Source organism: Aristolochia californica, unplaced genomic scaffold, assembly GCF_029961685.1.
Source record: "Aristolochia californica isolate CCGP_79_NKW_82.1479 unplaced genomic scaffold, dmAriCali1.0.hap1 SCAF_3, whole genome shotgun sequence".
Lineage (NCBI taxonomy): Eukaryota > Viridiplantae > Streptophyta > Magnoliopsida > Piperales > Aristolochiaceae > Aristolochia > Aristolochia californica.
In genome coordinates this window covers 13462514-13484815 of record NW_027181992.1, presented here as the reverse complement: position 1 = coordinate 13484815, position 22302 = coordinate 13462514, and the positions used below count along the sequence as shown (strand labels likewise).

Sequence of the window (22302 nt, the reverse complement as noted above, 5' to 3'; positions counted from 1 at the left end):
GAATATGGACTTTGATTTCTAAGCACTGATGAAAGTAACCTATTGTTGAGAAAACATGTAGTAAGAATAGCATGAGGCCAATAAAAGTAGGGTACCTTCATTGAGTAGAGGAGGCCCCGAGCAACTTCAAGAGGTGATAGTTCTTTCTTTCAACAACACCATTTTGTTAAGGGGTATAGGCACATGATGTTTGATGAAGAAGCCCATTACCCTCACAAAACAATTTAAACTCGTTAGACAAATATTCCTTAGCATTATCGGATCTAAGGATTTGAATATTTTTCCCAAATTACATCATAACCATTGCATGAAAGTTTTTAAAAATAGAAAGAATTTTTGAACGTTCTTTAAAAAAAAAAACCAAGTCACTCGGGTAAAATTGTCCACAAAAGTAACAAAATATTGAACTTGAGAAATGTTAGAGACCTTTAAAGGTCCCCATTAAAATGTATTAATGCAAATGGAGCAGTACAGGTAGTTGTAAGATGAGAAGAATATGTACTCATAACATGCTTACTTAATTGACATGCCTCACAATTAAAATTAGACAAAGATTTAAGTGATGGAACTAAAAAACGAGGTGACAAGGTAGATAGATGACCAAGCCGGTTGTGCCAATGTTGAGCCTTAGATGTAGTGAATGAAATAGCAGCTACTGGTGGAAGAGTAAAATAGTATAAGCTCCCTTTTTCATGGCCGCCACCAATCATCTATTTCGTAGTTAGATCCTGAAATATACACAAAGATAGTGAGAAGGTGACAGGACAATTCAATTGTTTGGTTAATTGACTAACGGAGAGCAAATTTAATGGAAATTGAGGGACAAACAACACATTTCGAAGAGGAATAGATGCGGTAAAAGAGGAGGAACCTTTGCCAAGCACCTTGGTTGTGAAACCATTAGCAATAGTGACAAATTTATGTGGAAGACATGGAGACAATGAAGGAAGCATGTGTGTGTTACCTAACAAGTGGTTGGAAGCCCCGAAGTCAATGATCCAAGAGGAAGGGGTTGAAGAGGAAGAAAGCATACCTGAGGCAATGGTAGTAGCAATAGTAGGTCTTGGTTGAGTCGATGACTGATCCAATAAGGATTTTAGCTTTTGAATTGCAGCATAGTCTTCCGCAGAAATAGTCACATTCTCGGAATGAGAATCAGTCCGATCCTCTTTTTTCTCAACAGTGACTGAGGCTGGATTGGCTGTGGCCAAATCAGGCTTGCCATGGAGTTTCCAGCTTGAATCCACAAGGTGTTTTGGACCACCATAGTAAGTGCACACACAAGGCTCAGTGCGGGAATGGGTCGGACCCGTTCGACCACCTCTATCTATTGCATCCTCAGAATTGGGATGATGTACCCTCATTACCAGAGAACATAGCTGATGGAGCATTGATCGGAGAAGGAGGAGATGGATCAAGAATCTATAACAATGTAGCACTTATGTCATCAAAAGAAGGAAGGTCAGAGGAACTAAGAAGCTTAGTCTTAGCCACCTCTAGATAAGGCTTAATATTGGTAAGGCAAATAGCAGCTGCCAGGGCCTCGCCCTGTTTTTCTTGAACAACAATGTCAATATAGTATGGTTGAGCAAGTTTTCATTCTTGGAGAAGGCCACGAAACTGGGCCAGAAACTTATGAATATTATCTCTTTGTTTGGTAGCCAACATACTTTGGAAAACATCATAGACTTTTTGCAAGGAGGCGGTACTTGAATAGAGTTTAACACATGTCCCAAATATCCTTTGGAGTTTCCAAGTGGACCACATTGTTAGCGACATGCTCTTCCATGCTGTTAATAAGCCAACTGATAACCATGTTATAAGTTTTTATCTCATTTACGATAGACTTCATCTTCTTCATCAATCGAAGGAGGGATTTTGAGAACACGACTAAGAAGGTCACGAGTAATGAGAACCCTCCGTACCGATTGTGACCAGCTGAGGTAATTGGAAAGACCTCTTAGTGGAATTGTAGTAATTCAGAGTATGTCACTCTTATTACTCAAATGGCCACTCTCCATGTTGACATAAATCAACTGTTGAGGTCAATTGTCAAAGGATTCAAATAACAATTACACAACGTAATTTGAAGCACCCGTAGACCAAATTAGCCACAAAAAATAAGTAGATAATATTTTCACGAGAATAAGCACCAAATCATGAAAAAAATTAGTGCTTTTGTCAAGTGATAACAAAAACCAGCCACTACTCAACTTCTCTTATATTTATAAAAAAAATAGAGAGAAGAGAATAAATGCAACTCTTATCCTTAATCTAAACTCAACCACAAAACGAGAGCAAATGTAGACACGGCCTTTCTTGGCAAACCGAGAGTAATTTCTTGGCAAAAAAATTGGCCAACTCATGGGAATATTTCAAGACAAAAAAAATCAATTGCTGAAGTTCAAAAATAGAAAGAAACACTAGGAATAAGTAAATGCTGGAATTCTTAGCATAAGACAGTCATCCAACAACATACCCCAATCCCATGAGTACCGTTAGATTATAGAATGGATAGCAACATCTGCTGGAATCCCAAATCAATAATGTTTAATTCACATCACATAAAGATAACTGAATTCAAATCATAAAAATAGGGACAAACAACCTTTGATCCATCATCTAATTTCTACAAGCCGATCAAGACTATAACATCTTTTTCATTATAAAAGATAGATCTTCACAATGTTTATGAAGATTATCTGACTTGACGTGACTCAAGCATTCAAGAAGAGAGAAAAAATACCAAAAAATAGAAATCGTAGAGAGAGAAAAAAAACCAGATTTTACCTATCTCTTCATGGCAGAACTCCTTCTATAGACAATTTCTTGAATAAAGGACATAACTACTTGAAAAGGGATCCTAAACTCAATGCTTTGATACCATGTAGAAGTTAGGACCCCATTAGAAGGACTCTAGGTTAACGTGGAAAAGGAAGGAGAGAAATGATGTGAATGACGTGGTTTGTATCAAGAAGAGAGAGAAAAGGGAGAAAGGAGAAGGATGTGAGAGAGGAGAGTTTGGATTAAGGGAGGAAGAGAATGCATCAAGGGAGAAGAGAGGATGACTGGATGATTTCTCAAACAGAGGAGAAGGCTGGAATGCCTTACCTCTTAGCCAATGCTTTAATCAATAGTGTTACAAAACTCTTAGGGTTACAATTCAATAGATTAAAAGACTCATACTTCCAAAGTGATTGGTCTTGAACACTAAATTTGTTAAACCAAACACATGGTGATTGCTTAAGCCCATAAATTGCTTTATTAAGTTTAAATACCTTCTCCTCCTCAACCACAAAACTAGGTGGTTGTATCATGTAAACCTCTCCAAAAAAGTCACTTAAGGAAAGTATTCTTAAAGTTAGCAGCAAAAGAGGTCTGAACATGTACTGAATTCAATTTGGCTATTGAAGAATTTTTTTCTTCATAATCAATTCCATAGAACTGAGTGTTGCCTTCAACAACATAGTTTTCTATATATCGACCAATAGTACCATCTGAAATTTTGTTTCCAAGTAAAGTCATTGACAATGTTATGGACTCAATAACACTGAGTCATCTACTTTACTTTTATTATTTATGTTGCTTTTAATTTCGAATTTTATTGATTTGTAATAAGACTTAAAGGTAGGGGTAGAATTGGGTTTTAATAACCCTAACCTATATTGATGTTAATTACCCTATTTAAGGGCTAAGGATGGAGAAATAAAGCAAGTTCGGAATTAGCATAAACTAGAGTAATTAGGTTTTTGATAGGCTTCCTATTCTAGGGTTCTTGGCTTGCACTCTCTTTGGTGGTTTGCTGCATCCATTGGAGAGTCTTTGAGGAAATCGTGGGAGGAAAAAGAAGAGGAAACACCCTTCTATTCCGAGCTGCAAGGGAGAGACTACCTCTTCATAGAAATTCCAGAAAAGGAGAGGTCTTGATGTGAGTCTACCCAGGAAGGAGGACGAGTTCTTGTAGCTGGTTGGGTGTTGATGTCCGGAGGTATTTGCTAATCTTATTCTAAGCATTGAGATTAGATTTATGTTTCTCTTTTACATAAGGAATTAGTGCTGCATGAAATTGGAAACCTTACCTTGACGTGAGCCATAAGAAAAAGGGTTCCACATTGGGGCCTCAAGGAGCTTCCTTGACTAGCTGGGTTCGTTCATAATTAAGAAAAGGAAACTCCTTTTCAAGGGGAATGAATTCAGTAAAGGGAAATGGGTTGTTCTTGAGTCATTACAGCAAGTAAAACCCTCTTGACGTGAATCATAAAAGAGGGGTTTCATATCTGAGTGCTTAAACAGTCCTTTAACTTGCTGGTTTCATCTATAATTGAGAAAAGCAAAAACCCTTTTCAATCCTAACGTGAAAGGAGAAGTATAAGAGAGTTCTTTTCACAAAAAAAAACGTGATAAGAAACCCTCAAACAGTGCTGGATTCATATTCAACTCGTCGAGTTACTAGATCCATGGCTAGGGACCGTAACAGACAACCCTCAGGTTTCTTTTGTGGTGGAGAGAAGTAAAATCCCAAGTGTGATTGGCATACATAACAATCATTTCTTCTTCCATAGATCTCTCCATTTAGGATCATTTGAAGCCTCTTCATAAGTTGGAGGAATGGAGACCGAGGACATGGTTGTCAAAAGAGAACAACAACTTGATGATAAGATATGAGTGGAACGAATATTGGTTGTAAGATGTACAGAAGAAGATCATTTTTAGCTTAAGATTTGGGTTCTTTGAAAATAGATATTGGTCTAGTATCATAAGGTGGACCAAAAATGACCAATGAAGATGGTAAAGAACTTCTCTTAGAAGCATCACTTGACCACACAAGTGAATGGTCAACCGCATGAGAGGAAATCTTTAGAATTACATCCAAATATGACACACCAAATGGTAGTGAAATATGTTTGTCCAAATGAATCAATGATCTAGGTATCCTGCAGAAGAATCAAAGATGGAAAACACCTTTGATATATCTTTAAATAAAGCCAAGTAAAAGAGTGCGATCATCTACCAATACAACAAAATTCTTGGATGAGTAATATTTGGTACATGTACTAGTCCCCAAACATCAGAATGCACTAAAGAAAAAGGACTTGAAGCCACTTTGTCCAGTTGTGGGAAAATAAACAACAACTATGTTGGGATTAGTCAACTTGATGCAGGAGATGAACTTCAGCCGCATTACTCAGTTCTTCTCCTGACGTCATTAGTGGAGCACCAGACTTCAAGTAATCTAGATGACTAAGATGAATCCAAAAATCATCTCCAAGTTTTAAGTTATGGAATCTGGTTTCTTGCCATTTTTACCCATCATCAAGATGAAGTAAATGTCAAGGTTCGAACCCTCGGCCTTTTTTCCCCTCTCTCTCCCGCACCCCCTCTCTCTGTCTCTTCATTTTCGATTTTTTTTGCCCTCTCTCCCACACCCCCTCTCTTGTCTCCCTGCGGCCCTCGAGCTCTCTGCTCCCTCTCTTCTCTCCATTGTCTCTCTCTCTCTCTCCGGTCTCCGTCTCTCTGCGGCCTCCCTATCCCTTATCCCTCTCGCTGTGAACGTCCTCTCGGCGTCCTTCTCTCCATCTCAGACTCTTTCTCCCTCTAAACCTCCCGCTCGCTTCTCCCTCTCTCTTATCCATCTTAGCCTCCCTCTCTTCTCTCTCTCTCTCTTCTCCCTCTCTTCTCCCTTTTGGCCTCCCACTCCCTTCTCCCTCTCACTATTATATTTTCCCCAAGATACCTTTCGATTTTGTTCGATTGCCTCCATTTTGATTTTGATTTTCTTTGATTTTGACATTTGGGCATCAATTGCTTAATTTCTACTTTGATTCAGCTTCGATTTCACCCTTCGGCTTCGATTTTCCCCAAATTTTAGAAGGTACTAAACCCTAATTTTTTTTATTAAATTAGTGTTGTATTTGATTTAATTTTAATTTCAGTGCCTAATTTGGGGTTATTTGTGCATAATTGTGGGATTTAGGGTTATGGTTTAGGGTCTAAATTCTTGATTAGGGTTAGGGTTTGTTTTTAGGGTTTGGTGCTCGGTATTTAAGGGTTATGTGTTTAGGGTTAGTGATTTATCGTATTTTTAGGGTTTAGGTTTTGGAATTAAGCTTTTTTTTTCAAATGTTTTTAGGGTTTAGGTTTATTGGGTGATAGGGTTTAGGGTTTAGGGTTAGGGACTTTTTGGGTTTTTAAGGTCAGGGGTTTTTGTTTAAGTTCTGGAATTAGGGTTTAGGGTTTAGGGTTTAGTGCTTTTAAGGTTTAGGGGGTCTAGGGTTTAGGGTTTAGAGCTTTAAAGGTTTAGGGGATCTAGGGTTTAGGGTTTAGCGTTTTATGGTTTAGGGTTGAGGGTTTAGTTGGATTTTTTAGTCCAATTCAAACAAGGCTGAGTCGCCTACACGGGCGTCTATTAGCCAATGAAACTTGACCCCCATCACTAACGAGGTACAGTTCGTAGTGATTGCGAAGTCATATGGGGCTTTATCACGGGTGTTCTATGAATTTGGACTTGATGTGTGTGTTTTTGCATTGTTTAGTGCATCTGCAATAGTGAAAATTGTTTGATTAATTTTTAAATGTTGTAGAATGTTGTTGAAATTTTTTGAAATTCCATGGAATGTTTTCCCATGTGGTGAGGAGATTCGGGTGTTATACATATCCGCCACATGGTATTCTATTTTTTGTGGTTTGTGTTTCCGTGACCGGTCAAGGTTGTCTGATAAAGTTTTTTTCATGAGGTCCATCTCGTATTTAGATTATAAATGGTTGTAAGAAGACAACAAACTGCTCAACCATATGACATTTAAACCTTCGAAGATGATAACAAAATGGTCGATCTCTTGGTCGAACATGTCAATATAGGGAACAAGTTGCCTAATGGGGCTTGGAAGCATGAGGTATATATGGAGTGTGTTAATAAGTTCAATGAAGACTGTTGAATTTATGAAAAAGTAAAATACTTCATTGACATCAATAACTTGTTGTAATCAGAGTACATGAACCTCTATTTATAATAGAGGAAGGTAGTAGAGTCCAATTACAATAAAACTAGCCTTGTCCGAATTACATCCAAACTCTAACACTTAAATATAAGTCTTAACATAATTAAATAACTCAATATAGATAAAAGACAAACATAACTCAAACTAAAACACTTCTTTGACGTGACCATATTAAGATACTTTTGAGAGTCCTTCTTGATCTTCCAATTGATGTGATAAGAATGTCAGCTCATGGTAATCGTTGTGGGTCCTACTTCTTATGGGTTTGGGCCCATCTTGTGGGCCTTCCTTGGTCGTGTGGCCCATCTTATAATAATCTTAGATATGTTGGCCTTCCTTAGTCGTGTGGGTTTGAGCTTATCTTCCAACACTCCCCCTCAAGCTGGGGATGAGAGAACAACATGAACACCCAACTTACTGCATATGATGTATAGAATATTTTTGTATAAAATGACACATCTTCCAATACTCCCCCTCACATTATTGCATCCTTCATTGAGGCCCTGCGGCATAATATAAGTGAGAGTAAAAATCACTCCTAGCCGATAAGCCATTGCTTCATACTCCAGTCCTAATGTTGGATGTAGGGCACACTGCATCTTCTATCAGAGGTGTGTCTATCGGCATTACTCTAAAGTGTCCACCACCATGTCCCTCCACAGGTTAACGACTCTCAAGTGGTAGGAGATGTAAAAGCCATTACAAGGGAGGGGGTGGGGGGGGGGGGGGGGGGGGGGGGGGGGGGGGGGGTGTTGGTGGAGAGTGGAGATAACATAGATGTAATAATAAGTTCCTCTGCCATGGACTTCCAAACACAAATAATTTTGATCTTTTTGATGGGGATGAAGTTCCTCCGTCATGGACTCCCAACCACAAATAATTTTGATCTTTTTTATGGGGATGAAGTTCCTCCATCATGGACTCCCAACCACAAATAATTTTGATCTTTTTGATAGGGTAAAATAAATGATGACATGAGGCCACCTCTTCTTCAATAATAATGTCCCAAAAGAGACATAATAGCTGCAGCTGAATATAACACGACCATCTTCCAACACATATGACATGAACCAAAATAATAAACCTTGTAGAAGGACCCATGAAATAATCATAATCTGATATAAATATTTTTTCTTAGATGCACAAGCTTCATCTTTTGTGCTCCTCCTTTCTTGAATATTTTGTTCACATAAACTTATTCATAACATGAGTAAATACATCTTTCTTGTACTTCTTCTACTTCTCCTCCTAAGCTAGAAGGTAATGGCAGTGATCCTAGCTTGAACCAAATATCTTAAATGTAGCCAGCCATAAGCCAAAATAACAGAGATGTATAAATAAGCCCTCAAATAAGAGATAAGTGAGATATTTTTTTATATGTCAACTCAAACAGTGACGCAAAGCAATCGGCTTAAATTCGGATTTTCAATGTAACAGAATACCAACATTACCTTTGATTCTTCTAATTCAAATATATCTTTCAATATAGATCAAATTGACATGAAATATTTTCCTTCTGAAAGTAGACTTAAATAAATTTCATTCAAGTATAATTTAACTTCATAAAATATAATTTTCAGAAGATAAATAATCTGATATATTTCGGTCTCTGTCATCTAGCCGAACTAAATACTATTTCTCTTGTTTTTCCAGAATGACCATTGACTCTTCAAAAAACAATATCTCCTTATAAAATGATCATATTGAGGATTGGTTGAATATGTAAGAAAATAGATTTATGTATATTTATTTTTATATATAATTCTCCATATAAAGTCTCTTTCTTGATAGCATAAAATACCATAGAATTTGAACTTTCAGCTGTCGCTCGATCCTCTTTTTCAATCTGATCTTTGCTACTTCAAATATCGATTTCTCTTTGTAGATAACTCAGATAAAAAAATTGTTGAATATGTAAAAGAATAGACTTATAGAAATTTCTTTTGATATATATTTCTCCATATAAAGTCTAGTTCTTGATAGAAAAAAATACCTCGAAATCGGAAGATTGCTGCTGTTGCTCGAACCTTTTTGCAATCTGATATTTGCTCATTCAAATATCGATTTGTCTCTGTAGATAAATCCGATTGGAACAAATACATTTTCTTTGGAAATTAGACTCAAATATATTTTCGTCAATATATATTTTCCAATATAAAAATCTACGTATAAAGGTAAAAAACTCAAAGAAAACTACAGGTATTGGGACTGAAAAAATAACTACGAACCTAGACTTAGGGTTTAAGGTTTAGAGAAAAGGATCACATTACCTCCGTGAGTTGACCAAGTCAACTCATAGAACCTGCTCTGATACCATGTTGAATTTATGTAAAAGTCAAATACTTCATTGACATCAATAACTTGTTGTAATCAGAGTACATGAACCTCTATTTATAATAGAGGAAGGTAGTAGAGTCCAATTACAATAAAACTACCCTTGTCCCAATTACACCAAATATCTAACACTTAAAGATAAGTCCTAACATAATTAAATAACTCAATAAAGATAAAGACAAACATAACTCAAACTTAAACTCTTATTTGACGTGACCATATGATAAGATACTTTTGTGAGTCCTTCTTGATCTTCTAACTGATGTGATAAGGATGCCAGCTCATGGTAATCGTTGTGGGTCCTACTTCTTATGGGTTTGTGCCCATATTGTGGGCCTTCCTTGGTCATGTGGCCCATCTTATAATAATCTTAGATATGTTGGCCTTCTTTGGTTGTGTGGGCTTGAGCTTATCTTCTAACAAAGACGCAGTCAATAAAAAAACTGTTGAGCAGCTCAAGAATCGAACAAGATCATGGAAGAAAACATACCAAATGGTAACGAGCTGTATCAACACTAGTGGGTTCAGTTGGGATGCAAGCACACAACGAGTTACTGCATGTAATTCGTTATGGTTTGACAACATAAAGGTCAGTAAATCATGATTATATAATATTTTTTATGTTTTTAGTATTACTATAACTCTGTTCCAAGATGTCTAAATGATGTTTTAGAGATGCTAAAAAGTATAGACGTGAAGGCTTCCCCCTGTACGACATATTGGCTATGGTGGTGGAAAACGCAATAACCATAGGGACAAGAAGTGTAACTGTTGTAGATCAGGGTGATGAACTCCTCCCTGAGTCAGAACATGTCCCGATGGATGAGCCTGAGGATGTGGATATAGTTAAGGATACTCCATCACCATTCTTTAGCGGGAATGAGTCGACATCTGATCTTTCTCAAAGAAGTAATCGGTCATCTTCAAGTCTTCGTAGAAAGAGAAGTGAAATGTCCGGTGATGACACTGGTAGATTCATTGATGCAATGAAATAAAATCACTCAGGCATTGAAGGATGTCATCAAGCTTAAAGAGGGCGATATCAAAAGAGATTGGGTCAAAGCCCTCATGGAAATCGTAGACCTGTCGGTAGACTTGAAGTTTCACGCTCTTGTATGGTTGGACACACCAAGTAAGAAGGTCATGTTTACGGAGATGACAGTGGAAGAGCGGGTCGAGTGGCTTAAATATTGTGCAACAAACTATTTGTAATATGTTTTAAGTACACTATCTTCTTTGGGAATATTGTTACGTGTTAGGTATGAAGTTTGAATTATGACGTTGCAAGACTTATTAGTATGGTTAATATTTTTATTTTATATGATTGTTGTGTTAATATATTGCATGGATGAATATGGTGGATGAGTTTGTGCTGTCTTAGGCAACCAAAAATAAAACCTATACTCCTAAAAATATGTGTAGTAGTGTGAGTAAGGATCGATCCCACGGAGAGTGATTAGTCTACTTTTATGCTCCATGAACAAGGATGGTGGGGGGGGGGGGTTGAGTATAACGAAAACACTTTTAAGATAAACAACTTTGAAACAATTCAAATTAAAAGAATGTAAATCAAGCAAAAGACAAACCTTGGTCTAAGTCAACATCCACCATCGGAATTTCACAAATGATCATTGATGCAAGCATATATCAATTCACACTTAAATATTCATTGTTGGAATGATCTTCCTATCTCTCCTTTGGTAGTTAATTAGAAAACAAGTGATCCAATTAACCCTAACTACTAAACAACCCAAGACAAGCGCTAATGGTTTAATTTAGCAGCAACCTTAAGATTTAGAGAAATTGATGAAGCTAAACAACACAAGCATGAGCGGCTGCATTTAATTTAGTCCAGTGTTCTTCTCAAGATCTAATAATTTCTGACACAGCGAATCACCAAATCTCGATTGCTTCACAGGTTAGAGAGATCAAACAATTACGGATTTGACATCTAACCTAGCAGTAGATTGCAATGAGTAATCAACTAGTAGGCCTCCTAGTGATTAAATGAGACAATCATGAAATAAAATTACAGAAGCACATCGGATACTCAAAACATAAATTGAACGATGAAAACAAATTAGATCTCACAGTTGTATTGATACCGAGGCTTTAGTTTCCTTTGACCAAGTCTAAAAGAGACATAAAGGAAAAAACTAGAGAAAATAGAAAGGAAAATATTGAGAAGAGAAAATGAGGTATGGGGCACCGAAATCATTTTCTCCTTTTATTCCCCTTCTTTTTCCCAGTTTAGGGTTTTTCTTTTAGTGCATCCTATCTGGGTCACAGTGCACGTGCCACGACTTCAAGCCCGATTTTGACTTGGATGCAGCCCATATTTTGTAGAAAGTTTTCTTTTAATTCCATATCATCTTTAATCATACCCATCAGAGCTCGGATGAGAGAGTTATACCCAGATTACGCATCAATGTCAAAACTGTCCAGAATCGCCCAATTAACTTCATTTTGCACTCAACGCTTCCATTTGCATCCTAAATCAAAATATAAGAATAATGAGTATATTTAGGCACCAAATAATTATAAAATCCTAAGCATTAAGGGATAAAAATATAACATTTTGCATTCTCATCAAATTCCCTTGCACTTAGCTTTTGCTCGTCCTCGGGCAAAACTCAAATTCACTTTCCCAAAAATGCCAAGGTTGTAACGCCATCAACAAAAAACAACCAAGCTCTTCAAAACTCATAAAATATCATGAACAAAAATTCTTAAACAACTTACAATTACTTAGTAAGAATTTTCATTCAAAGATGGAGTAAACTAAATAAGTAGACTCTCACAGAAATAAACATTTGACTCTCATGTGTTTCTCTCAAATTCATTCCAATGAAAATGATCTACCATAGGGGGGGTTAGTCAACAAACTGGAAATTTGATCTTCATCTTCATCTTCATCTCATGCATCTACATGATCTTCATCTTTGAAATGGGTGTTAGTGTGGACAAGTTGATGTTCGAAATCTTTGAAATAGGGTGTTAGTGTGGACAAGTTGATGTTCGAAATCTTTGAAATAGGGTGTTAGTGTGGACAAGTTCATCTTCATCTTCATCTTCAAAATCGAAATGGAGAAATTGAACGAAATCGAAAGGTATTTTGGGGGAAAGGAGAATAGCCAGAGAGAGAAGGGAGTGGGAGGCTGAAAGGGAGAAGAGAGGGAGAAGAGAGAGAAGAAAGGGAGGTCAAGAGGGATAAGAGAGAGAGAGAAGCGAGAGAGAAAAATGGAGAGCGAGTCCGAGAGAAGAGAGGGAGGCACGGAGATGAGAGAGGGGATGCGAGAGAGAGGGCGAGTCCGAGAGAAGATCGAGAGATGGAGGCCGAATACGAGAGGGAGCAGAGATAAAGGCCGGAGAAGAAAGTCCAAGAGAAGAGAGGAAGCAACGACGTCGGGGGTGCAGGGGGACGAGAGAGAGAGGAAAAAAGGAAAATGGGACGCGTGAGAGAAGGGGGGGGGGTGAACGAAGCCCATTTGAAAATGATCTACCATAGGCTTGTATATCTTCTCATTCTCAACCACTCAGATCACTTGAATAACACAAATCATAAGGAATTTTCAAGGGTTGTAACGGGGTTTAGGATCAAGGTGGAAAATATTTGGAATGTAGCTTAAAAGCCATCGAAACTAGTGGAGAAAAACTGAATCAACTCATGTTCAAATATATTAGACATGTAAACCAATTACTCCACTCAACATCTTCTTCAATTTGTATCTATCTCATATAAATAGACCCTTTTCTTGGAATTTTAGGAGGAATTATGAACATGTACAATTTTTTACTTTAAAAGTCATTCCCTTCATCACTTCCTTTCTTATTTTCTTTTTCTCTTTACTTTTTTCTTACTAACAATAGAACTCATGAATTTAGGATGAAAACGTGTTCCATTTCACCAGTCATAGCCATACCACAAATCCATACACCCCACACTTATTTCTTGCACGCCCACATGAACCACAATGATGAACAATGCTCCACTAGCTCTACGGCTTGGGAAAAGTTTTTTTTTTTCAGGTTTAAAGCTTGTAACGTGGGTTCACAAAAAAAAAAAAAAACCAATAAAGCTCAAAAGGATTCAACAAAAGGAAAAAAATATAATTACAAGGTAGGCTATTTGGCTTATGTAGCTTATAACAAAGAGGGCCTTAATCATGTTCATCCATGCATGTGTCAATGTGACCTCAAAGAAAATCAAGGCAAGTTCTAGAGAAACAAATCCATGGAAGATTAGCTCTCATGAAAGAAAATAGTGAGACTGATATGGATGTGTTAGTCTAAAGGCTCAAAATTTCACTGGCTTTTGTCTACAAAATTTAGTCACTACCATCCTCAAAGAAAATAACTAGACTAATTCATTTTCAGTTGGAAGATTACTTATTCAATAATGTTATGAATCTTTCAAGAGCCTAATTTAATCTTGCTCATGACATACATAACCAAAAAATCATTAAAAACCACAAAAACAAAGATTTTTTTTTCGGATTTTTTTAAAATGGAATTGAAACACAACCTAATTCTCCTCCCCCACACTTAGAACTTACATTGTCCCCAATCTAAGGAGAAATGTAAAGAGAAGGAAAAAATAACCAAAATATAAATGAAAAAAAGAAAAAGAAAAAGGAACGAACTGCCCTTAGGTTGCCTCCCAAGCAGTGCCTTTGTTTATTGTCATTGGCTTTACTCAATGCTTCCGTAATTATAGGTCATCCCACACATAGTATTTGGCATCACTCTTGACTTTATCTCTTTGAGCCCTAGACAAACCGGGAGGTAACATATTAGTAACCAAACAATTTACAATATTTGCATACCAAGGTAATGTCACACTCGCGACGAGCAATTGCTCATCAGGGAACGTTTCCTATAAAAAAAGTTCATCCTGCACATGCTTTTCTTCTTGTAGTGCACTAAGTTTACTGAAGATGATCACTGGTAACGTTCCTCCATCTCCAAGGAACATGTACTTGAGGTGACTGGGGAGAGGCTTCAAATCCAGAGTGGGAGCCTACAAACAGAGGGTAAAGGTGTTACGGTCCCGAATCTGACACAAGGATTCGTTGTTACGATCCTGGATCTACCATGGGTTATTGTAGGGATACCATGTGGAATCGTAAGAAGACATGGAGAAGAAGACGAAGATCAAGCCAAAGGGAAGTTTGAAAACCCTAGAACTCGTCAAGGAGAGCTCCAAGCCTGTTTAACCTAAAATTAACCTAAAATCAATGTTTGTCTTTTCTCATTACTCTTACCCCTTAAATAGGGTTCACCCTGTTAGGGTTTAAGATAAAATATTACAAAAATAGCCCTATAAATAAAATATTCCAAAAATACCCTTGTGGCCTAAAATTGAAATAAATAAAGTAAATTAAAGAAAAAAATTAAAATAATAATGTTATTGTGTGCATAACATTACACCGCCCTCCCTAGAAGAACGAGCTTGTCCTCAAGCTCGGAAGTAGAGCATGTATGCCGACGTCTCCACCTGTTCCCAATTAGCATCTATGATAGCTATGTCTACCCTCCGGATGCCCAAAACTGGAGCATTCCCTCTAGAAACTTTTTTTTTATGGTCAAATGTAGGAATGCGTGTCAAATCTCGCTACATCACGCCAAGCAGCATATTTGCCTACCCTCAGTCCCAGATGGCACTGCCTACACTCTACCCGCATGGCAGCCACAACATCATGATCAGCCCCCTGGGATTGAGAAGATTTAGTAGCACTAACCACACTCTTCAAGGTCATGGCTGAAAACCAGTATGGAAGCATTGCACCCACAATCAACCCAATGAAGACTTTAGGTGTCAAAACAGCCACTGTTGAAATTGCAGCCTGGCTCACAAAAGCACCAAAAAGAGCTAAAGACACCAGGGCGGCTGAACCAATCTCAAAGCCCTTTCCAATAGCAGCAGTAGTGCTTCCAACAGCAACAAGGGCGGCGGTTCTCTCACGTATCATGTGGCTCATGCCCACCATCTAGGCAATACCTCCGGCATTGTCACTCAGGGGTCCATATGCATCAATTGCCAACCCAGTGGCGATGGTGCTCAGCATCCCAAGAGCAGCCACTGCAAAACCATACATAGCAACAAGACTAAAACTGACTGCAATTGCAAAAATGGGAATAATGACAGACTTATATCCCAAAGCCAGCCCAAAGATCACATTTGTGATAGCTCCTGTCCTACAGGAATCAGCAACATCTTGCACAGGGTTGTAAGCATTACTGGTGTAGTATTCAGTTACAAGCCCAATGACAAGTCCAGCCCACATACCAACAGCAACACAGAAGAACAACTCCCAGTTCTTCACAACCTTTTGTGCTCCAAAATTATAGATTGTAAAGGACCATGGCAAGCCAATTCAGCTAACAATAGCAATACCAACAGATGATGATGAGCTGCTTCTTCAAAGAAGGTTCAATGTCTTTCACTGCTTTGATTTCAAAGAAATCAGTAGCAAAGAAGGTAGTGATCAAACAAACGATAATACCCAAAGAACTAATGTGGAGGGGATATAGTATTGCAGTCAATTCAGGGTTAATACCAAAAAAAAAAAAAGATTGATGCCACAACGAGGGCAGCACAGGAAGCTTCAGCATACGAGCCAAAAAGATCAGAGCCCAATCCAGCAATATCTCCAACATTGTCACCAACAATGTCAGCAATCACAGCAGGATTTCTTGGATCAACCTCAGGAATGTTTCTCTCAACTTTTCCAACAAGATCAGCACCAACATCTGCATCATCTTATCATCAAACTCGTCACCTGAACAGCCACTCCAGAAAGCATGTGGGATAATATTGGCTCTGACGGGGGATCCAATATTAAAATCTAGTTCCATTTGAGGCTGAAGTTGTTCAGAAAGCTTCTGGTACTTGTCTGCATTAGAAGCAATTGCTGCATTCGCAAAATCTGAGCAGAATATGAATATCATGTCAGTAAACCGTCCCTCCAATTCCATCTCCCTTGCTGAATGCTCCTGGGCATTCCCCACATACGGGATGACCACAACATCCACTCCTTTCAATGAGTTTGCTAATTCAGCAGGACCAGTAAAATGAAGGACTTCAGATGGCGTATTGCAGTGGCTGAATCAGAAGCAACACCTTTAACATGTGCAATAGCATAAAGATGGAGAGTTGAAACCAAAGGTGACATTTTGATCAGAAGAGCAAGGGGCTGTCCAATTCCGCCGACAGTACCTAGAATAGCCACTTTGAAACCTGAGGCTCGAGGCTGCAGATGATAGTCAAATGTATAATTTTGTTTTGCCGATTTTACAACAATGGAATGTTAAAGTGCAGCATTGCTCTCCTTTCCCAAGAAGGACATCTCGGATTCACAGTTCACACTTGTTGCTGCTTTAAGTCCACTGAAATTCCTCAAATTGTTGGTTGAGTTGCACCTCATTTCTGCAGTCTCAACTAAGGCACTTATAATAGTAGACTGATTCCTCTTTCTCCACATACCCAACATTTGGTTGAACTCGAATAGCATAATCATTTAACACGCATGCATTCTTATCATTACATACAACACTACTCTCAAAGGTAACAAATCCAAAACATTTGGATTTCCCATCCCCTTTTCTCATTAGTATAGTGCATGTAATGTTTCCACACCCACCAAATAGTTTCTTCAAATCTTCATCACCAAAAGGCACACCGGGTTGAAAAATTATGACAAACAATGGTCAAGCATCATACAATTCATCCAAAAAAATTAACACAACTTTTTTAAATGGACTGTTCCGGCTGTAAAAATTACCCGAAACAGCCATACTGCTGTTGTATTCATTAACCACGCATGTATTCTTAGCAGTAGAAACAAAACTAATGCATACTTCTGCATTCTCAAAGTCACCAAAACCAAAATATTTGGAATTCCCATCTCCTTCACGCATGACTACAGACATGGGACCCAAAAAATTAAGCCCCTCAACAGCTAGAGCAGCATATGCTGCCCTCTCAAATTTAACGTGCTCATCATGCAGGAGCATCCCATTAAGCACAAACATATACAAGACATTCACACTGTTGGGGGTCTTGTTAATAGAAAAACTAAACAACCTCACCATGTCAATTGAGCAACGAACCCATGCACAGCGATTGTGCTCATCAATAGCAAAACATAGCCACCAGAAAAAAAAAATTCAGAGGTCCCCACAATTTTTTTTTATGGATCCTAGCATCCTTCGAAAAATTTCATCTTGAACTGCATACTCCCAATCCAAAATTCCCTCAATTGGGCATTGTTTCTCTGCATCACGAAACAGAGACCATTCATCTCGAATTTTCGAGCAGCATTGCTGCTGGTCAGCCCCTTCGAGCCACATCAATGCCCTGAAAAACTCGTTTGACCTAAAAATCGAGGGAGTTTCCGAAGCTTACCCCCAATTGCGTTGAAGATGGTGCCCCACTGGACTACCAATAGAGAGATTGTAACGGAGAGGTGCTGGAGGGAAGTCAAATCCCACCGGACTTGTTTTCGACGACGCTGACGGAGCCTCCTCCTCAGTTTTCGGTGGCGAACAGTCGCCCTTTGGGCCTTCGCCGCTTGTATCCTGGTCGAAACAGTCGCCGAAAGATTTGCTTGCCTTGAGCAGAAGTGGTTTGAGTTCGGAATTTCTGGGACCCATTGGCCTGCTCGGGATTTTTGAGTGTGACGTTCCTGCTCGGAGATTTCCCTTTACCCAATTTCAAAATTGAGGTCACCCCCAAATCGTGTAGTGTTGACGATTTCAAAATTTCCCCTGTTCGGATTCGTATCACCTCCCCGCTGTTTGCGTTTGGATTTTCTTGCGTCTTCCGTTCGGAAAGGCGTACGACATCCATTGGCAAAAGATTTGATGCCGAACCCCATTCTGGATTTTTCGATGAAGGGTGTACTGAATACCCTTCCGATTTCAAAAAATCGGTGTCCCAACCGTCGGATTTCGGAAGTTCAAGGAGCTTTTCCAAGACAGAGAAATCTCAAATTTCATACTTCTTCTGTTCGTTCGAGAGAGCATCTCTTGCCTCTCATTCTGTGGATTTTTTGTGCTCGGAGAATTTAGGTCGTATGTCCTTCTTTGCGGCAACGCGTAGTCGTATGACCTTCTATGCGGCATCGCGTGGCTCCCTTGCAGAACTTCCAATGGAAGATTGATACCCTGCACGTATTTCTCCCGGTTCTTTGCATAGTTTCTCCAATACTTTTTCTATTGAATTGCGTACCTTGTCCAAAACAATCCATTCTTCTGGGGAAGATGAATAGCCCATTGTATTCTTGCTCTGATACCAGTTGTTACAGTCCCGGATCTGACACAAGGATTCGTTGTTATGGTCCCCTTGATCTACCACGGGTTATTGTAGGGATACCATGTGGAATCGTAGGAAGACATGGAGAGGAAGACGAAGATCAAACCAAAGGGAAACTTGAAAACCCTAGAACTTGTCAAGGAGAGCTCCAAGCCTGTTTAACCTAAAATTAACCTAAAATCAATGTTTGTCTTTTCTCATTACTCTTACCCCTTCAATAGGATTCACCCTATTAGGGTTTAAGATAAAATATTACAAAAATACCCCAATAAATAAAATATTCCAAAAATACCCCTGTGGCCTAAAATTGAAATAAATAAAGTAAATTAAAAAAAATTAAAATAATAATGTTATTGTGTGCATAATAAAAGGCCTTTCATTAGAAATTGGTAATGCAATATAAAGAATGTTACCTAACTGTTGTAACTGTGGAATATCATTCAATGCTTCAACAGTTTCCTGCAAATCAGAACTCAAGGCTAACTCTTCATTCTCTTTCTCAAGATGCTTACTAATGGCAACTTCTAATTCATCTTTTCCATCAAGTTCAAAAACTTTTTGTGCGAAAGAATCAATCACATCAATAGAATAAAAAGGATTATCATTACCAGGATAATTCATGGCATCATAAATGTTAAACTTAACAATTTAACCATCAAATTCCATTGTAAGTGTGCCACTATAAACATCTATCTTAGTCTTGGATGCCTTTAAGAATGGTCTTCCCAACAAAATAGTAGTTTGGTCACCATTTTCCATATCAAGCACATAGAAATCAGCAGGGAAAATCAAATCTTTAACTTGCACAAGAACAACCTCAACTATACCCTTAGGATAGGCATTAGATCTATCAGCCAATTGAATCACAACACCAATTTTATTCAAAGGTCTAAGTTTCAAAGAAGCATATATAGAATATGTCATGACATTAATCGAAGCTCTTAAATCTATCATGGCCTTCTCAAATCTTGTGTTACCCAACGTACAAGGGATAGTAAGCATACCTGGATCTTTGCACTTCCCAGGGAATTTTCTTTAAATAATTGCAGAAAAATTCTCCCCTACTCTCACCTTCTCACATCCTTTAAGTTTCTATTTTCTCTTAATTGTGCACAATTCTTTCAAGAATTTAGCAGAACATGGCACTTGTTTAATAGCATCTAAAAATGGAATATTTACCTCACTTCTACGAAAAGTCTCATATAAATATTTATTTTGCTCATATTTTCTAGAATCTGCCAAAGCCCGAGGAATAGGAGGAACTGGTTTATAATCAGAAAGAGGTGGAAACTTATGCTTAGGTACATCATAATCATAGGGAACGTTCCTGTCTGCAATGAAGTTTTTCTCCTTTTCTTGCTCCGACGATGTAGGGGTTACCTTTACCGGAATTTCAACCTCTTTACCACTTTTCAAAAAGATTGCACTTGCATTTTCTCTTGGATTTACTACCATTTCAAAGGGTAATTTCCACGAACTTTGTGCCGCTAGCCGACTAATTGCGGTTGACATCTGACCCATCTGATTGTCCAAAATTTGAATATTGGCCCTTGTCTCCCATTGAAATTGCAAATTATTAGTGGCAAGAGATTTAACAATATCTTCTAAAGACATACCAGAATTGGAAGTTTGGCCTGGTTGTTGTCCATGGGGATATGACTGCCTATATTGCTGGTAACTTGGGTGATTTTGAGTCACGGGCTGATTAACTTGTGGATTTCCATAGCTAAGGTTGGGATGATCCCTCCATCCCATGTTATACATGTTCGAATAGGGATCATACTTCCTTTGCGGTAGTCTAGGAAAACCACTCGCCGCATTCACTTGCTTAGTGGGCTCCTCTTGAAGAGTTGGGCACATATCGGTTGGATGCCGTACTATTGAACAAATCCCACAAGCCTTCGTTGTTTACGTATTAACTACAAACATTTGACGAACAAGTGAAGTTAGACTAACGATTTTTTTTTCAAGGGAGAAAATATTTACCTCATTAACATTCTTAGATGGAAGGTCAAGCCTAGTCCCAAATTTTTGAGAATTGGCTGCCATATTTGCAATCAAGTTTCTCGCGGCCTCGGGAGTTTTATCCACCAAAGCTCCTCCAGTAGCAGCATCAATCATGCTCCTATCAGTGGGTAGAAGGCCCTCGTAGAAATACTAGATAAGAAGTTGCTCACTAATCTGATGATGGGGGCAGCTTGCACATAATTTCTTGGAACGCTCCCAATATTCATGTAGGGACTCTCCATTATGCTGCCTTACACCACAAATTTCTTTCCGAATGTTGGCCACCCTTGAAGCTAAAAATATTTCTCCAAAAATAATCTCTTCATCTCATCCCATGTGGTAATACTCCTGGAGGGTAGATAATAGAATCAATCCTTAGCCGAATCCTTCAAAGAAAATGGAAAGGCACGTAATTTAATTTGCTCTTCAGTCACCCCTGTGGGTTTCATACTCGTGCATACCACATAATACTCCTTTAGATGCTTGTGAGGATCTTCACCTACAAGACCATGAAAAGTGGGCAGGAGATGTATTAGTCCAAATTTTAATTCAAATGTAGTAGTAGCATCTGAAGTGCAGAACGTTATGCATAATGATTGTTGATTCAAATCAGGGGCCGCAAGCTCTTTCAAATTTCGATTTCCAGCCATGACTTCCTCCTCCTCTAAATAAGATTCACTATCAATTGGAGAATCAAGAGCTAGATTGTTCTCTTTAGAATTCCTCTGAGCTTCTCTCCTTAACTTGCTCAAAGTTCTCTCTATTTCTGGATCGCACTGCAAATCACCTTGATTAGAAGATTGAGATACAGTCATAAACAATCTAAAGAACTCTAATAAAACATGAAAAATAAATCAGGGAAAATCTAGAATAATGAAAACAAATAAAAATTCTGAAAACCCTAAAAAATAGTGGAATTTGGCTTCGGAGTCAGAATTTTGCCAAAACCGTAACAAGGAAAAAAAACTATTTTTTTTCAAAAATTTAAAAACAAAATAATGACCACAAGAAGCAAAAAAAATCAACTTGAATCATGCCCCAGCAATGGCGCCAAAATTTGGTGTTGTTGCAGGCAACCAAAAATAAAACATATACTCCTAAAAATTTATGTAGTAGTGTGAGTAAGGATCGATCCCACGGATAGTGATTAGTCTACTTTTATGCTCTGTGAACAAGGATTGCGGGGGGGGGGGGGTTGGTTTGAGAATAACGAAAACACTTTTAAGAAAAACAAATTTGAAACAATTCAAATTAAAATAATGTAAATCAATCAAAAGAACAAACTTTGGTCTAAGTCAATATCCACCATCGGAATTTCACAACTGATCATCGATGCAAGCATATATCAATTCACACTTGAATATTCACCGTTGGAACTATCTTCCTATCTCTCCTTTTGTAGTTAATTAGAAAGCAAGCGATCCAATTAACCCTAACTACTAAACAACCCAAGACAAGTGCTAAAGGTATAATATAGTAGCAACCTTAAGATTTAGAGAGATCGATGAAGCTGAACAACACAAGCACAAGCGGTTGTATTTAATTTAGTCTAGTGTTCTGCTCAAGATCTAATAATTTCTGACACAACAAATCATCAAATCTCGTTTACTTCACAGGTTAGAGAGATCAAACAATTACGGATTTGAT

At 38.2% G+C, this 22302-nt stretch overlaps 1 protein-coding gene, 1 non-coding gene and 1 pseudogene across 2 annotated transcripts; 1 reads left to right on the top strand and 2 right to left on the bottom strand.

The window, feature by feature from the left end:
* Positions 1 to 14545: 14545 nt before the first annotated feature.
* On the bottom strand, positions 14546 to 17426 carry LOC137958488 (pyrophosphate-energized vacuolar membrane proton pump-like; annotated as a pseudogene).
* A 1870-nt stretch (positions 17427 to 19296) lies between these two features.
* On the bottom strand, positions 19297 to 21470 carry LOC137959375 (uncharacterized). The gene is made up of 4 exons (XM_068806773.1): positions 21117 to 21470; positions 20635 to 20805; positions 19828 to 20547; positions 19297 to 19665 (listed from the first exon to the last, which is right to left on the bottom strand). Exons 1-4 carry the CDS (start codon positions 21468 to 21470, stop codon positions 19297 to 19299), a joined length of 1614 nt encoding a protein of 537 aa, XP_068662874.1.
* LOC137960721 (small nucleolar RNA R71) lies at positions 20828 to 20934 on the top strand. Its single transcript, XR_011114269.1, has one exon. It is a non-coding gene; the product is annotated as a small nucleolar RNA R71 (small nucleolar RNA).
* Positions 21471 to 22302: the final 832 nt, after the last annotated feature.